The sequence below is a fragment of the Brachionichthys hirsutus genome, chromosome 8, assembly GCF_040956055.1.
Source record: "Brachionichthys hirsutus isolate HB-005 chromosome 8, CSIRO-AGI_Bhir_v1, whole genome shotgun sequence".
Classification (NCBI taxonomy): domain Eukaryota; kingdom Metazoa; phylum Chordata; class Actinopteri; order Lophiiformes; family Brachionichthyidae; genus Brachionichthys; species Brachionichthys hirsutus.
In genome coordinates this window covers 3,381,338-3,395,359 of record NC_090904.1, presented here as the reverse complement: position 1 = coordinate 3,395,359, position 14,022 = coordinate 3,381,338, and the positions used below count along the sequence as shown (strand labels likewise).

At 45.8% G+C, this 14,022-nt stretch overlaps 2 protein-coding genes across 3 annotated transcripts; both read right to left on the bottom strand.

Moving 5' to 3' along the window:
* Positions 1 to 336: 336 nt before the first annotated feature.
* Positions 337 to 12,019, bottom strand: LOC137898445 (proto-oncogene tyrosine-protein kinase Src). Its single transcript, XM_068742481.1, has 12 exons — positions 11,859 to 12,019; positions 7,372 to 7,653; positions 5,957 to 6,056; positions 4,171 to 4,269; positions 3,906 to 4,009; positions 2,676 to 2,825; positions 2,443 to 2,598; positions 1,729 to 1,908; positions 1,364 to 1,440; positions 1,126 to 1,279; positions 893 to 1,024; positions 337 to 545 (listed from the first exon to the last, which is right to left on the bottom strand). The coding sequence occupies exons 2-12, from the start codon at positions 7,643 to 7,645 to the stop codon at positions 337 to 339; spliced, it is 1,635 nt and encodes a 544-aa protein (XP_068598582.1). The 5' UTR covers positions 7,646 to 7,653; positions 11,859 to 12,019.
* A 377-nt stretch (positions 12,020 to 12,396) lies between these two features.
* On the bottom strand, positions 12,397 to 13,702 carry manbal (mannosidase beta like). 2 transcript variants are annotated; one of them, XM_068742792.1, is made up of 3 exons: positions 13,538 to 13,702; positions 13,068 to 13,255; positions 12,397 to 12,812 (listed from the first exon to the last, which is right to left on the bottom strand). In XM_068742792.1, exons 2-3 carry the CDS (start codon positions 13,215 to 13,217, stop codon positions 12,699 to 12,701), a joined length of 264 nt encoding a protein of 87 aa, XP_068598893.1. In that variant the 5' UTR covers positions 13,218 to 13,255; positions 13,538 to 13,702; the 3' UTR covers positions 12,397 to 12,698. The 2 variants fall into 2 exon arrangements, with proteins under 2 accessions (XP_068598893.1, XP_068598894.1); XM_068742793.1 differs by having other exon boundaries at positions 12,397 to 12,809.
* Between the last annotated feature and the right edge of the window lie 320 nt (positions 13,703 to 14,022).

The window sequence follows — 14,022 nt, the reverse complement described above, 5'->3', positions numbered from 1 at the left end:
GGAGGCTTGCATCCGATCAAGTATCCTCCCATGACTATCTCTCGTACTACACATGCAGCTCCCGATTCGGTTCCTCCCAACATAACTCTAAATAAAAATATCGACACACGTGTAATTCCTTGATTTAATCAGAGCCAGAGTTCGTCTTCACAGAATTGAACTTCCACGTCCACAGGAGAACCTTCTGTTAGCAGTGAAAGATTGTTCTCCAAGTTCCTGCAGGTTTCTGTTCCAGTCGTTCTTTCACAGAAGAATAACGTTCCTCCCACAGGCGCGCCCTCTGAGATTGGTTAGTGCAGATGGTTTTGCGTTCTAGGTTCGGTTTAGTGCATGGTTCTATAGGTTCTCCCCGGGCTGATACTGGGGTTCAGTGGAGGTAAAGTAGTCCTCTAGGAAGCCCTGCAGGTACTCAAACGTAGGCCTCTCTTCTGGGTCCTTCCTCCAGCAGGAGAGCATGAGGTCGTGCAAGGAGCTGGGGCACTCTGCCGGGCAGGGCATCCTGTAGCCACGCTCCACCTGGTCGAGCACCTCGCGGTTAACCATACCTGCAGCACAAACAGGAAGTTACACACAGAAAATCAGACGGAATACTGAAAGAAAAGTTCTGCCAATCAGTGCCTTCCATTTAATCAAACTGTACGACAACAACCACTGACTATTATCTACAGAACAGATTTTTCTGATTATTTGTTACATTAAAAAAGAAAAAAAAACATTAAATGGCAAAATACTCCTGAATATTTCCTGAATCACAATAAAACGTTCTGCCGAGTCTTGGATAGGAAAATGGACGGCACCAAATTGACATTTCTGGCATTTTTGAAAATAGCAATAATTAACAATAACAACACAATGCGCTGTAATTCTGAGTCACGGCTCGGTTGCTATTCACCTGGATAGGGAACTCTGCCTTTGGTTGCCAGCTCTGTGAGCAACACACCAAAGGACCAGACGTCAGACTTGATGGTGAACCGGCCATACAGAGCTGCCTCCGGCGCCGTCCATTTGATCGGGAACTTTGCTCCTAAAAAATAAAAACAAGAAATTAAAGATGCGTTTTAAAATAGAAAGCTCTTTTGAACATCACGTCTGTCCAGTTTCACATGAACCCGAATGCTTTCATACCCTGTCTCGCTGTGTACTCATTGTCTTCGATGAGTCTGGCCAAACCGAAGTCGGCCACCTTACACACCAGGTTGTCTCCCACCAGGATGTTGGCAGCGCGCAGGTCTCTGTGGACGTAGTTCATCCTCTCCACGTAGGCCATGCCAGCTGCAATCTAGATGTTGCGAGGCAAAGATGGCAGATTGTAAAATGAATACAAATAATTTGTTTTAAATGGATGAGCTTTAACTAACTCTACCTGAGCAGCCATGTCTACAAGCTGAGGCAGACGGAGCATCTTTCCTGCGTCGCCTTTGAGGAAGTCGAGTAAGCTCCCTGCGAGTCAAACGTTTGAAGTGTTAAGGCCGTAGATAATTTAGCAAATGAACGATAAATACCAAATAAACAGCCCATCATATTCGTAAACCTTGAAACGCAAGCCGTCATGTAGGGTGTTTATTTTTACACACAAAATATATAGATTTATACAGACAGTGGCGAGACCAGTTCCTCTTTATTATAAATATATATATACTTTTTACAATAACATAACTCTATGCATTTATTTGATTCCATCTTTCACTGTGCAACATCAGAAGGAAACATACAAAGTGGCCGTCTCACCTTGGCTCATATATTCGGTCACAATGTAGATGGGTTCCTCCGACACCACAGCGTACAGCTGGACGAGCTTCTCATGTCTCAGCTTCTTCATGACTTGAGCTTCCTGAAGAAACGCCTCTGGAGACATCGTCCCTGGCTTCAAGGTCTTAATGGCCACCCGCGTCGTGCCGTTCCACGTACCTACCAGGAAACGCAACTCAAATAATCTGCTCTTCTAATATAATTTAGAAAATGCTTACCGGTATCTACTTTCCAGCCAAGATTAACATGAGAATATCAGTGCCACGTCGTGTCTGTCTGTCTCTCAGAAGCCCGTTAGTGTATTGTAGTGTAAAGATTTGAGAGCCTGGTTCTGTTTGAAGACGTTGTAGCACAATCCATCGGCCGCCCACTCTGTGCTCATTTATCAAAAACATCTTACATTTAAATAGAAACTGAAAAAAGGACATTTTGCATTTCTGTAGGACAGACTTCCCCTTGGTTCTCGGCAACCGACAAATATTGCAGGACTACCAATCCAGAGAAATAGCCCAGCAAACCCACAAGTTGTTTAAACCACAAGTAGAAAAATATTGAATTAGTGATGTTAGATTAAATAACAAATAACTGGGATTCATTTCATCAACACAAAGCTCAAAATTATCTTCCTTTTGTTATGTTAAATGTGCGTTTGATGCTTAATTCGACTGAACAGCAGCCGAGCGTCCTCCTTACCCATCCAGACCTCTCCAAAGCAGCCCTGTCCTAATTTCAGGTCAAGGCGGAGGGACTCCCTGGGAATCTCCCAGGCGTCCCTGGCCAGCCCCTGGGTCTGAGGTTTGGCCACGGGGCACACGTCTGACAGAGCGTGGCACAGCCCATCAGAGTGCTCTGAAAGAGGCAACACAGATCAGAGGCACAGCGGTTAAAGGTTAGGAGTCCCAGCTGCTCCGCGTCTCGGTACTCACTGCGGTAGTGGAAGACGAGCTGCTGCAGGCTGCTGAACTGTGTGCGGGAGGTAATGTAGAAACCGCCGCTATCCAGTTTCCGGATCTTGTAATGCTTCACATTTAGGCCTTTGGTGTTATCGTAATCCAGCACTGACAGGCAGTATGCCCCTGTGAACGAGGGTTAGGCTTAGATTAGGACAGAACAACACCAGGTGAGTCTGTGTGGCAGCTGCTCGGTGGAGTCCCCCCTTTAAAAATTCAACGAGGCCTTCCTGCACTCGTCCACAACCCACATCCGACAGGGGCAGTTATTGATTTGTAGTCACTTCTGTTAATATATATCTGACCGTACAAATATGAAAGAGTCAAACCCGTAGAAATGAGATTCAAGAAGGGAATCGTAACAGGCCGAACAGACGGAACTGCCGCACATGTCGTTTCAAAGTAAAAGAAAAGTTAATAATCAATCAATTTTTTCAGTTGTTTAATGTTCCTCCCTCATCAGGAATGAGACAGAGTGGCGTAGACAACAAAAGATTTAATCTCACTATACCTGAAGCCCTTTTAAATTAAAGATACACACACATGTCCTTGATTTAAATGTGTGCAGCATTACACACATTTTATTTAACATTTCTCACTGATCAAAGATGAAGTGCAAAAGTACCACTAATAAATAAATGGATGACAGTGTCTACCTCCTGTCTTCAGGGACTTGAAGTCCTCCTCTCCAGACCCCTCTCCCTCTAGCCTGAACTCCCCCCCCCCCTTCATCCATCAGTGTATTTGGAATAACAGAGATTTACAGCCGTGGGGGGCTTTACAGCACCCTCCTCTCAGGCTGACCTAGATCTGGCAGAGTGATTCACCCCTATTCATTCACTAGACTTGTTCCCGTTTCTCTCACCGCCTCCACCAGAACAGGCCTCATCAGAAGAGACGAGTCGAAGGTTCTGAAAAACGATGTCAAACTTTGCAGAACTCTTGCAGTCGGTAAAGATCCTAAAAACAATGCTCGGGTTTAAAAAACTAAAACTATAGATCTCGATCGGTCCCACTGCGTCTGCAAGTCTCAAGACTTATTCCAGGTAATATGAATGGAATAACGTATTAGTTACATATTTGGTTTTACACTCAATAATCCTCGATGTTCTCAGACAGATTTGTTTTTCCATTATAAACCAAACACAGAGCGCAGCAGAGGTTCTAATTGGACCGTATTGATAGGAGACGTCTGCTCTCTCTCACCTTTAGTGGTCTCGCTCTCTCTCACCAGGAAGGTCCCTCGTCTGTTTTGCAAGTTCAAAAGGAGCCTCTCGGAATCGCGTCGAGTGATCTTCCCAAAGTACCACCTGCCAAAGAGGCCACACAGACGGATCAGTCAGGAGCTCCTCCGGAGCGCCTCTGGCAGAAAGGCAAAGTCAGGCTTTATAAAACAATGCCTTAAAGTTCTGGGGGGGGGGGGGGGGGGGGGGCTACAATTCAATGGTGAAACAAGGAGAGAATCGTGTACTCTTCGGCTTGAATGGAGTCAGACGGAGCCACGTAATTGCTGGGGATATAACCACTCTCTCCGGTGGTAAGGGAGCGAGCGAGCCACCAGTCCCCTTCTCTGAGAGAGAGAGAGAGAGAGAGAGATTTCTGTGTTAAAATCTGCTTGTTTCTTGCACATAAATACATATTATACGTGGAGGAGGGGTGTCTGACAGAGAGCGTGGAAAGACCGAAACCAGCAAGCCCATTCCTGTTTGTTAGATACAAAAACAAAACATTTATTAGCGATGCGAGTGTGACAATAGTCCGTTTGGAAATTCCATCAATTCTCAGACTCAAACACAGTTTAAATATTAAGATTGGCAATTCAGTTCAGCCATTAGTTTCATCCACTCCCAAAAAGCAGCAACATTAGCAAACACAGGATGCTTACAGCACTGCAATGCATTGAACTGGACTCTCTGTATTATGATATGTAATAACCGATGCATGCCGGCACACAGCCCCGTTTCCTGCTAATGATGTTTAGACTGCAGTAACAGGACAGAGCACTAAACTACAGGAGGCTACGGCTGCACAAGTACAAATCACTGCGAGCAATGATTGATTCACTTTTTCATGGGATTTATTGGAGTAGCGGACTTTTCCTTCCTTTTCCTTTAGAGGGTGTAAAATTCTGCATTAGAAAGTCACTAATGACCCATAAGGATTTTTTATACAAAGCAAAGAGTTCAAATGCAATTTTAAGTATTTTAAAAATGCTAATCCAATCCCACACCTGGGTGCTGTTAAAAAAAAAAAAAAAGAAGTAGTTCATGCATCAGTTCCTGCAGTCCCCGCTCCATCTCTGTATCAAGAGCTCATCCTCTTTGCTAATTCTTAGGCTGTGAGATTGATCGGGAAACTCGGGAGCGCAGGGACTGAGCACAAAAGGCTGTGTGAGGTTTTTAAATCACATCAAGTATTACTGACCTGAAGCTGTACTTTTTCCTAGGAGGAAACCATGAAGCATGAGAAGGAGAGAGAGAGAGAGGGAGAGATAACAGACACGGCAGACACATCAAAACACAGCGAGGCGAGCGGCACAGACGGATAAAGGAGCTGGATAAGCGGGGGGGCGGTCTGACAAGTTCCATTTTCTGTTCCAGGTCAGCTTTTCACATTTTTAATAAATATATTATAATCATAATATCTTCCATTCACTCCATAAACTATGTATCTTTTTAAAATAGAGATCTTTGAACGGCTTCTCTGTGCGTTATTAATGAATACGATTTTACAGCCCTACTATGTAGTACCAGACTGTAGGTAAGGAACAGAATTATGGCAGGAAGTTACGGATAAAATAAAATAAAAAACTCACTGGAAAGAATACAAATGCTCCGATTTGTAATGATTTTACTTTGAAAGGACATCTTTTAAGATCAATTCTCACTTCCCCTAATTGAAACATTTCTGTTCCTTCTGTATAAAATCACACCTCAACACGCACAGTCAAGATGTGCTGATGTCCAGCAGCAGCAGCACGTTAATAATTTACCAATGCTATCAGATACATACATGTAGTATGTATAATTACTGTACATGTACATGTACGTAGTATAGTGTTAAAAGTATGTCAATAGTGACAGTCGTCCAAGGAGAACAGAACGCTTTGGTCGAGTGATGGAGAAGGTCAGACTGCGAGTCTCTGCAGCGCCGTCTGTTCTGTTTGGTTAGACATTTGTGAAGCTGGCGTCAGAATCAGAATCAAGGGGGGGGGGGGCACACACACACACAAGGGGGGGATTACTGTCGATCCTTACGTGTTGTTGACAATCTGTAGCCTGTCCCCTTTCCTAAAGGTCAAATCAGACGCTGTCCGAGACTCGTAGTCGTATAGGGCGACAAATGTCGTGACACCTCCTGCAGGGAAACAAAAACCCACAAGCATTCAGAGACACATCAAAGGCAAACACTTTGCACCTTTTCACATCCACTGCAGTATTCTACAGTCGATAGCGGAGGTGCAGCACAATCATTTTGTCCGTCCAGTGAACAGCCATGAACTCTTTTAGCTCAGCGCCACATCTTTGTGTGAAACAATTTACTCGCTGCTTGGGACTGATCTTTCGTGAAGGAAAAAGCCAACATTTTACTGACGGATTTGCATTTTCTGTGGAGCGATCCTTTGAATTAACCCGTGCTGTAAACTCTACGGCCGGTCATTGATGAACTGATGAGACGCACGCGATGAGGCTTTCCAGAGAGTTCATCTGTTGGACCAGCTTTCTGGACGGAGCTTCATTGACCCAACAATCTGGCCAGTCGAGCCTCGTTACATCTCAATGCCAACGGTCTGGACCATGTGACCAGACGGACATCAGCGATAAAGAGGGGTTTTTACGTCTGGCTGGTCCCTGAAGGTGGTAGAAATATTACTCGTCACAACTAAGACTGTTCAGATTTTTCTTTTTTTTTCTCCTGGACTTCGGCAGAGCTGTATGCACGTCAACATTAAATTAAGCTGTTCAAGTTTCTCCTAACTAAGAAGCTGCCTTCATCTGAATACAAAGTGGGGATCATCATTCTTGACAAATGTGTGATGTCATTTTGAGAGACTGCAACATTGATTTTACATCTCCATCCTGGCCGCCTCGTTTATTTTCACTTCTCTGCAAAGGCAAACAGACATGGAAATAAAACTGAAATCAAAGCGCTGGATTTGCACGTGAACTAAGCGTTATGCCACTGCGGTTCTCAAACTCTTCTCCAAGATATGTTTTTGTGATGTCATAATAAGAAGTCACTCAATCGGTTCCTGTTACACATTCATGCTCAGCTTGTTTACACCTAGAACCAGCACCTTAAAGAATAATATCTCTGTAACGTGCAGCAGGAGCCAGAAATAATCCTCAGATTATGTTAGCACAGAGACGGGAAAAGGAGGAAACCATAAGAACTGGTGACCAACATCTGCAAAACCCATTCCTGCCATATTGTACTATTTATAGGTGGGCCTCCCCGAAGTCTTGTGAGGTCGCAGGCAGCCAGCGTGCCGATTGGTCAGTTTAACAGGTCCTATTATGCTGCTCTTGCCACCTTGAAACTGCTTTCGACGTCTCCTGCTGCTTACAGTCTCCATGCTACGCTAACTTAACCGGATGCATCAGACACAACATTCACAGACGTGAATCAGAATTGCCCTGCCGTCTACCCCGTCCCACGGGATGCTGCTGACCTGACAGCGGCCCCCTCTGAGGTGATGTGATGGTGCCGGTGTGGTCTATCCCTCCGAACAGAGCCAGCTCCGGAGTGTTTGTCGGGGCGTGCTGATGCTGCCCTTGATGGCCCCGCCTTCCTGTCCCGACGGCCGGGCTCCTGTTGGGCGTTTGGGTCTGCTGGGCGGGGCCCAGGTGGTGGAAGTGTCCGCTGTCCGAGCCCGTGCCAATGGTGCCGTCCAGGCTCATGGAGCGCTGGCCGGGCTCTTTGGGCTTGCTCTTGCCCGCCCCCATGTGCACACCTGGGAACAGAACCGATGACGAGTGAGGATGCAGCACTCAAATCCCAAAAAGGGAGGTTTTCTTTCATTGGGAATTAAATGTTTGTGGACTGCTGGCCAGAAAAACTAAACATTAAATGATGGTAACTCTGACATACTAAAAAGACAAATACTTCCATCATATTTCAAACTTATGTCTCCTGGGAAGTACACAGCAGAAATTAGGCTTCAAGGGTGGCCTGTGTAAACCAGCCTGACCCCATCTTCAGAAAACTTTATAAACAATAATAAAAAAAACTTTATTGCAGGACAACGTTATGGACGTTTAATAACCACCGTCCGCGTGGCTCTGATGAAGCAGGAACTAAATCCATTCAGACAGGAGATGTTCACTCAGGAACAGGAACTTCTTTCAGTTTCTATTCATTCAGCTTTCTAAGCCTAAAATTCCTCCTCGTGGATTCACATTCATCTCTCTCTGATCCACAACAGAGGATCCTTGGACCCGCTTCCAATAATCTGCAGAAAGGACACCTCGATCCCGTCAAGGCCACCGTTTATTTCGTCTGTTCTGAATTGATAAGCGTCTACGAGAAAGAAAAATAAAGCTTCCGACGAAGGCGCGGCCGCGTGTAATAAAACCCTGGGCTGATGCAGGCGAGCTGCGGAGGACAGGATTGTTCCGTCACTTCAGCGGTCCATCCTGTCCGGTCTATTTATTAAGCATCAATAAATGATCTTGTTGTTATTATTAGAAATGCAGACAAACCTGTTCACAAAGAATGTTTAAGTGCTGCGTTCACACGCGCCGATTCCACTCCAGTCCTCAAGTCATTGCCGACTGACTCACTTTGAGACCGTCTATTTCAGGCCAGTTGAAATGAGACAATCTCTCTCTCTCTCTCTCTCACACACACACACCTACACACACACACAGCCTTTCCTCGGGGGATACAGGCACTCTCAGTTCCAGACGGAGTCTATGTGTGTGTATCTATGTGAGCGAGCAGCTGCTCCTTCGTCTCTGGGAAACAGAGCTCTATCGCACAGTTGCTCTTCACCCCCCCCCACACACACACACACACACACGCTTTCCAGGATGCTCGTGAGTCCGATAAGCAGGACAGGGAGGGTTATTAACAGGCAAGAAGGAAGGAACTTGCAGTGGCGTAGGTGCTTGTTGTGTGCTGCATGGACAGCTGAGGCTTCGTGGGTGTTTTAAGTGTCATGTGGAAGCCCAGCATAATTACACAGGTATGGAAGGATCCCACTGGGAACATGTGTGGGTGTCTAAAGCTGTGTGAATCGGAGCACGCATAATCATGCATGTTCCGATTCAACGTCTGCCAGGATATAATCTGGCTCACTCACGGGGGGGGGGGGGGGGGGGGGGGATTGCATCCCATGGTGCAACACTGAGTCACACGGGCCTGAAGGAAGGTGGACAGGGCTGCGTGGAGAGCAGGGTGTTTGATTTGGAGTCTGGGTGTAAATAATGGGCTCTGTGTCGGACTGCTGCCACCTCAAACGTCCACCAGCTCTCCGAGGCCTAAGCAGAACGGACTGGCAGATATATTTAGAAGTCCATGAAGTCAAGTAATGCAAACAAGCAGACACATGAGGAGCTTCTACCCAAACCCCGCATTAAATCAGTGACGTGTCTGCTTACCGAATTACTGCACAGGCTCCTATTTGACGCAACGTCTTGCAGAATACACTGAAGTCATTCTGATTTCTCAGCAAAAGCCTAGCAACTTCAGCAATCCCTTCATGATCAGCGAGGATAGGCTCTCCAGAAGGATTTCTCGAGCGTCTGGAGTTTTAGTCCAGACTCTCTTGAATATCTGAACTGGCATGCAGCCCATAATAGAAGCTGAATCCTTCAGGAAAGGATGCGAAGGCCAGGAGGAGACATCAAAACTTCAGACAATTTCACAAGCTTGTGTTGCCAGTGAAGTCGGGAAGAAAGATGACACAACGTTGAAACGCTTTTTTTATTTTGCAATGTAGCGATACAAAATGTGTCGCTTAACATTTCGAGCTATTTTGAATGGTGATTTACAACGTGGACAATGAATAGGCTTAAAATATACAAAACGAGGCTCAGCAGGTTTTTCTTTAGCATGCAGCAGTTTGTAACAGGATGCGTTTGGGTTTATGCCGACTCGCTAGACACCAGCTGCTCTGCTCTGCTATTCACCACACATGGGCGCATTGCAACGGACAGATGGTGCAGTGCTCCCGTGTAAAAGGTTTCTCCCAGACTGGTTGTGATAGGCTGAAAGTCGACACAGCTGCATCGGTTGGCAATGAAATTGATTATTATTGTGACCTCCTCGTGTCATTAATCTCTGAAAAAAAGAGACAAGATGCTGCAGTGGACGAGCAGCAGGTAGTAAACAAGACAGAAAAGTCCAAGAAAAGTCAAAGGAAGAGGAGAAACAAAAAAGAAAAGAAAGGAAATACAAGGGACGGGAGATGAAGAGAGATTCAGTCCCTGTGAGTGCTTCAGGACGGAGCAAAGGGGAAAACCAGATGGCACCATGCTGCTCCTGCAAGGGGAGACACCTGAGCAGGAGGAGGTCGGGATGATGGGAGGAAAGAAGTGATGTAATTCAGAGATAAACTCTTGATGCCTTTGTTATTTTCAATGTGAAATCACTTTTTAAAATCAATCTCGACACATTTGTGTAGGAGATGATAGCGCTCGTCTCGTCTACAAGACAATGGATGGAGGGACCTTCTCTTATCTTGAAGTAGTGTGATCACCGGCATTCGTTTGTCCGGGAGGAGACGAGGAGGAGGAGGGGGCAATGATGATGATTGCTCAAGATCAAAACGTGAGGATGTGTAAACATTAGCAACACTGATGCATTGCTCTATATGCTGCATGATAGCATAAAGCAGGGCAGGCCACGTGAATGTATAATACAGAATAATCTATATTTAGTGGGACAGAGAGCTGATTTAGAGCTTGCTGAACGCGCTCAATAACTCATATCTTTCCCCATTTTATTCAGATATCCCATCTTTTCCCAAAATCCTTTGTTGATCTCACTCGCTTTACTCAATCTACCTGCCCCACCTCGTCTCCTCGCGGTAACAAATGAACAGGGGAGAAGAGGAGGAAAATAATAGCGACACTGATTAAAACCCTCTTCCATTTCCTGGACATCTACTAAAGGCTCTGGTTGTAACTGATCCAGGGATTGAGGAGAAGCAGCTCCAGCAGGACTGACCTAAAAAAGGAGGGCAAGAGGTGGGCAGGGCGGACTAGAAAGAGGTGGCACGTTCTTAGCAAATTATTAACTCTGCCAGTTTGTAAGATTCTTATTGACTACAGGCTGACAAAGGATAGGCTGGCGTTCATTTACAGACAGCCTGTGGATGTTAAAGAGCACTCAGCCATCATGCAGTTCTTCACGAGGCCTGACGGAAACGGGAACAAATGTAAAAATACAGGCAACGAAGAAGCACAATCAGGAACATTTCTTAGAAATCAGAGGATTAATTAAAAACCCAAAAACAGAGACGCAACTGGATTAACAGCATCATTACAACTCTTATTCCCGCGGGATTAAACGCGCGTTGCTCAAGGGGTGGGGCAGCAGCAGCTGTCAAGATGACAATGAAAAATAACAATAACAAAGATTCAGAAAACAGCAGTGCGTGTTTGGCGCACTGCTTCCCCCATTGCACACGCACACAGGGATTTGTGAATGGGCGCGTCATGCTACAAAGACGCGCATAAACGCCGCGACGAATGTAAACAGGTGCTGCGTTGCAGCTCCATTTTGAATTTCGATGGATTTGTTGACTCTTGTTTTTTGGGGGCGCAGTGTATGTACAGCGTGTCTTTATTTATGCATTTATTTATTCCGTACGTTGATATTTACGTAAGAAATACGACACGGGTGTGTATTTGGTTGGGTGTAGTAAATCGTCGACGGCGTAACAATGAAATACAAATCAACGTGAGAGGGAACCGTACGCGTAAAACATCTCCACGAAGGGAACAAACGCGTAAGACATCTCTACGAAGGGAACAAACGCGTAAAACATCTCTACGAAGGGAACAAACGCGTAAAACATCTCTACGCGGGGAACAAACGCGTAAAACATCTCTACGCGGGGAACAAACGCGTAAAACATCTCTACGCGGGGGACAAACGCAGTCACGGCCCAGAAGGCCTCCACGTGACGCTTACGTTAAAGCGTTTACTCACCCTCGACGCGTCTTGAGATTCAGCCCGGATGATCAGCGAGGTGCAGCGATTGATTCCGCCCGTCCGTCCGTCCTTATTATCGGGAACAGAATGGAGGCGGGTGGCCAGTTGCTGTGGAAACCCCTCACACCAGCCACGAAGCCCATTCAGCGCATTTTAAGAAACAGAATCGCCAAAAAAAAAAAAAAAAAGCGGAGGTCACAGCTCGGACCGACTCCAGGAGCAAAAGGGGCACCGAAGGGGGGGGGGGGGGGTTGTTTCTGTCCAACCGGGGACAGTCGACGGCGTGATGGGATGGAGGAAGGACCGGCGCGGTGGGGAGACTACACGCCTCAAAGAGGGGGGGGGGGAGAGAGAGAGAGAGAGAGAGAAAGAGAGAGAGAGAGAGAGAGAGAGAGAGAGAGCGAGAGAGAGAGAGAGAGAGAGAGAGAGAGAGGGGGGGGGGAGGTAGTGCGTCACAGACGGCAAAACAGAGCGTAAATCCACGCTCGACATGAACGTGGAGTTTAGCTGTTTGACACAGATCTGATAAATGGGCACACAATTTATTTATTCATTGTTACAAATCAATTAATGATATGCAAATTAAGACATTTATAAACAATATCCACACTGGGATCGACGCCCGATGGCGATGGCACGGCAGCGTGCTCGACCGGGACGGACAAACAGGACGAAGCTCTGAAGCGTCTCAAATCCACTGGACATTTTGTTTTATTGCTGTGACATGTTACTTGTGTTTTATACATCTGAATGGGAACTGTGCGCACACGCACGTACACACACACGCACACGCACGCACACATACGCACACACACACATATTCAGTCAGAGTGAACACTATCGCTTCTTTTTGCTCTCCTTCTTTGGCTTCTGTCGCATCTGAGGGGCAGCTCCTTTCGGTTTCTTCATCTGTTCGGCAGCTTTACCGTTCGTGGACACAGTTTCCTCCTGCTGAGACAACACAGGAAGTATTCAATAGCCGGTAGCATCAAAAGAAGTCCATCGAGTCCTTAAACATGGAATCAAATGTTATGACTCAGCGAGGTTAAACAGGTGCTACGCTTTTGATCCCATTAAAGTGCGGGCTCCATTTAACCCGCACATATAAGCAGAATGAACTGCAAATACACGGCGTGAAATCAAACATTGTGAGCAAGGAATAGATCGATGCAAAACTAGTTCCTCGCTCTCGTCTTGTCTACATACATGTTCGTGCCCTTTGGATGTGGGGAAGATGATCGCAAGGATGCAGACGAGCTGGAAGATGGCCCCCAGAAACAGCCCGTAACGCAGAACGCTCTCTAGAAAGGTGGGTTCAGGGACCTCCGGGGGGGACAGGTCCAGAGCTTCGGACATGATGCTGGTGACTGTTCTGTTACCTACTCCTCTTCAATCTGTGCAAATCGGATCGCGTTTAGCAGAGCATCAGCAGCTAGTTAGTGCTAGTGAACTAGAAAGTGGCGTACATGGAACCGATAAGGACCTTTAACAAGGTCTAAGACCTTGTAGGTTTGTTTTGCAGAAAACATGTACTTAGCAGTGTAACTTTCGCCGTACTAACACAATAAACAGACAGGTTTAGCCAAATACAATCACAACAATACAACGTAGCAAGCTAGTGCAGCTCCATTGACATCTACGTGGATTTGAATTAATGATGTGCATGAAGAACTCACAGAGGTGGCAGGAATACCGGGAATATAAACAGGTCAGGACAAAATAAACGGTGAAGCTACAGAGACCATCAAGAAGAAAAAAAAGAGCTAAATTAGCTCAGACATGGAGTTGATAAAAAAGACCGATCTACTGAACGGAAGTGACGCCATAAATGTGTCCTCTGTTTCCTCCTCTCCGTGAAATATGTTTTAAAATGTCGCCTCCTAGCGTTAACCTTTATATCTACACATTATAAATCCAATACCACCAATTGCGAAACTTTGTTGACTGTTATGTCCGAGGTTTAAAAAAAATAGCAAACTATGTTAGGTCTCTCCGTTGAAAAAAACTAACAAAAACAGAGACCACAGGCCTTTTTCGCAGACAAGAAACAATATTGTCATCAAGGACTAGGGACGTTTTAATAGTGCACGTGCATGCACAAGTTATGATTCGGTGTTCCCCATTCCTGTTTTTACAATCATTTATAATTTTCAAGGAATTA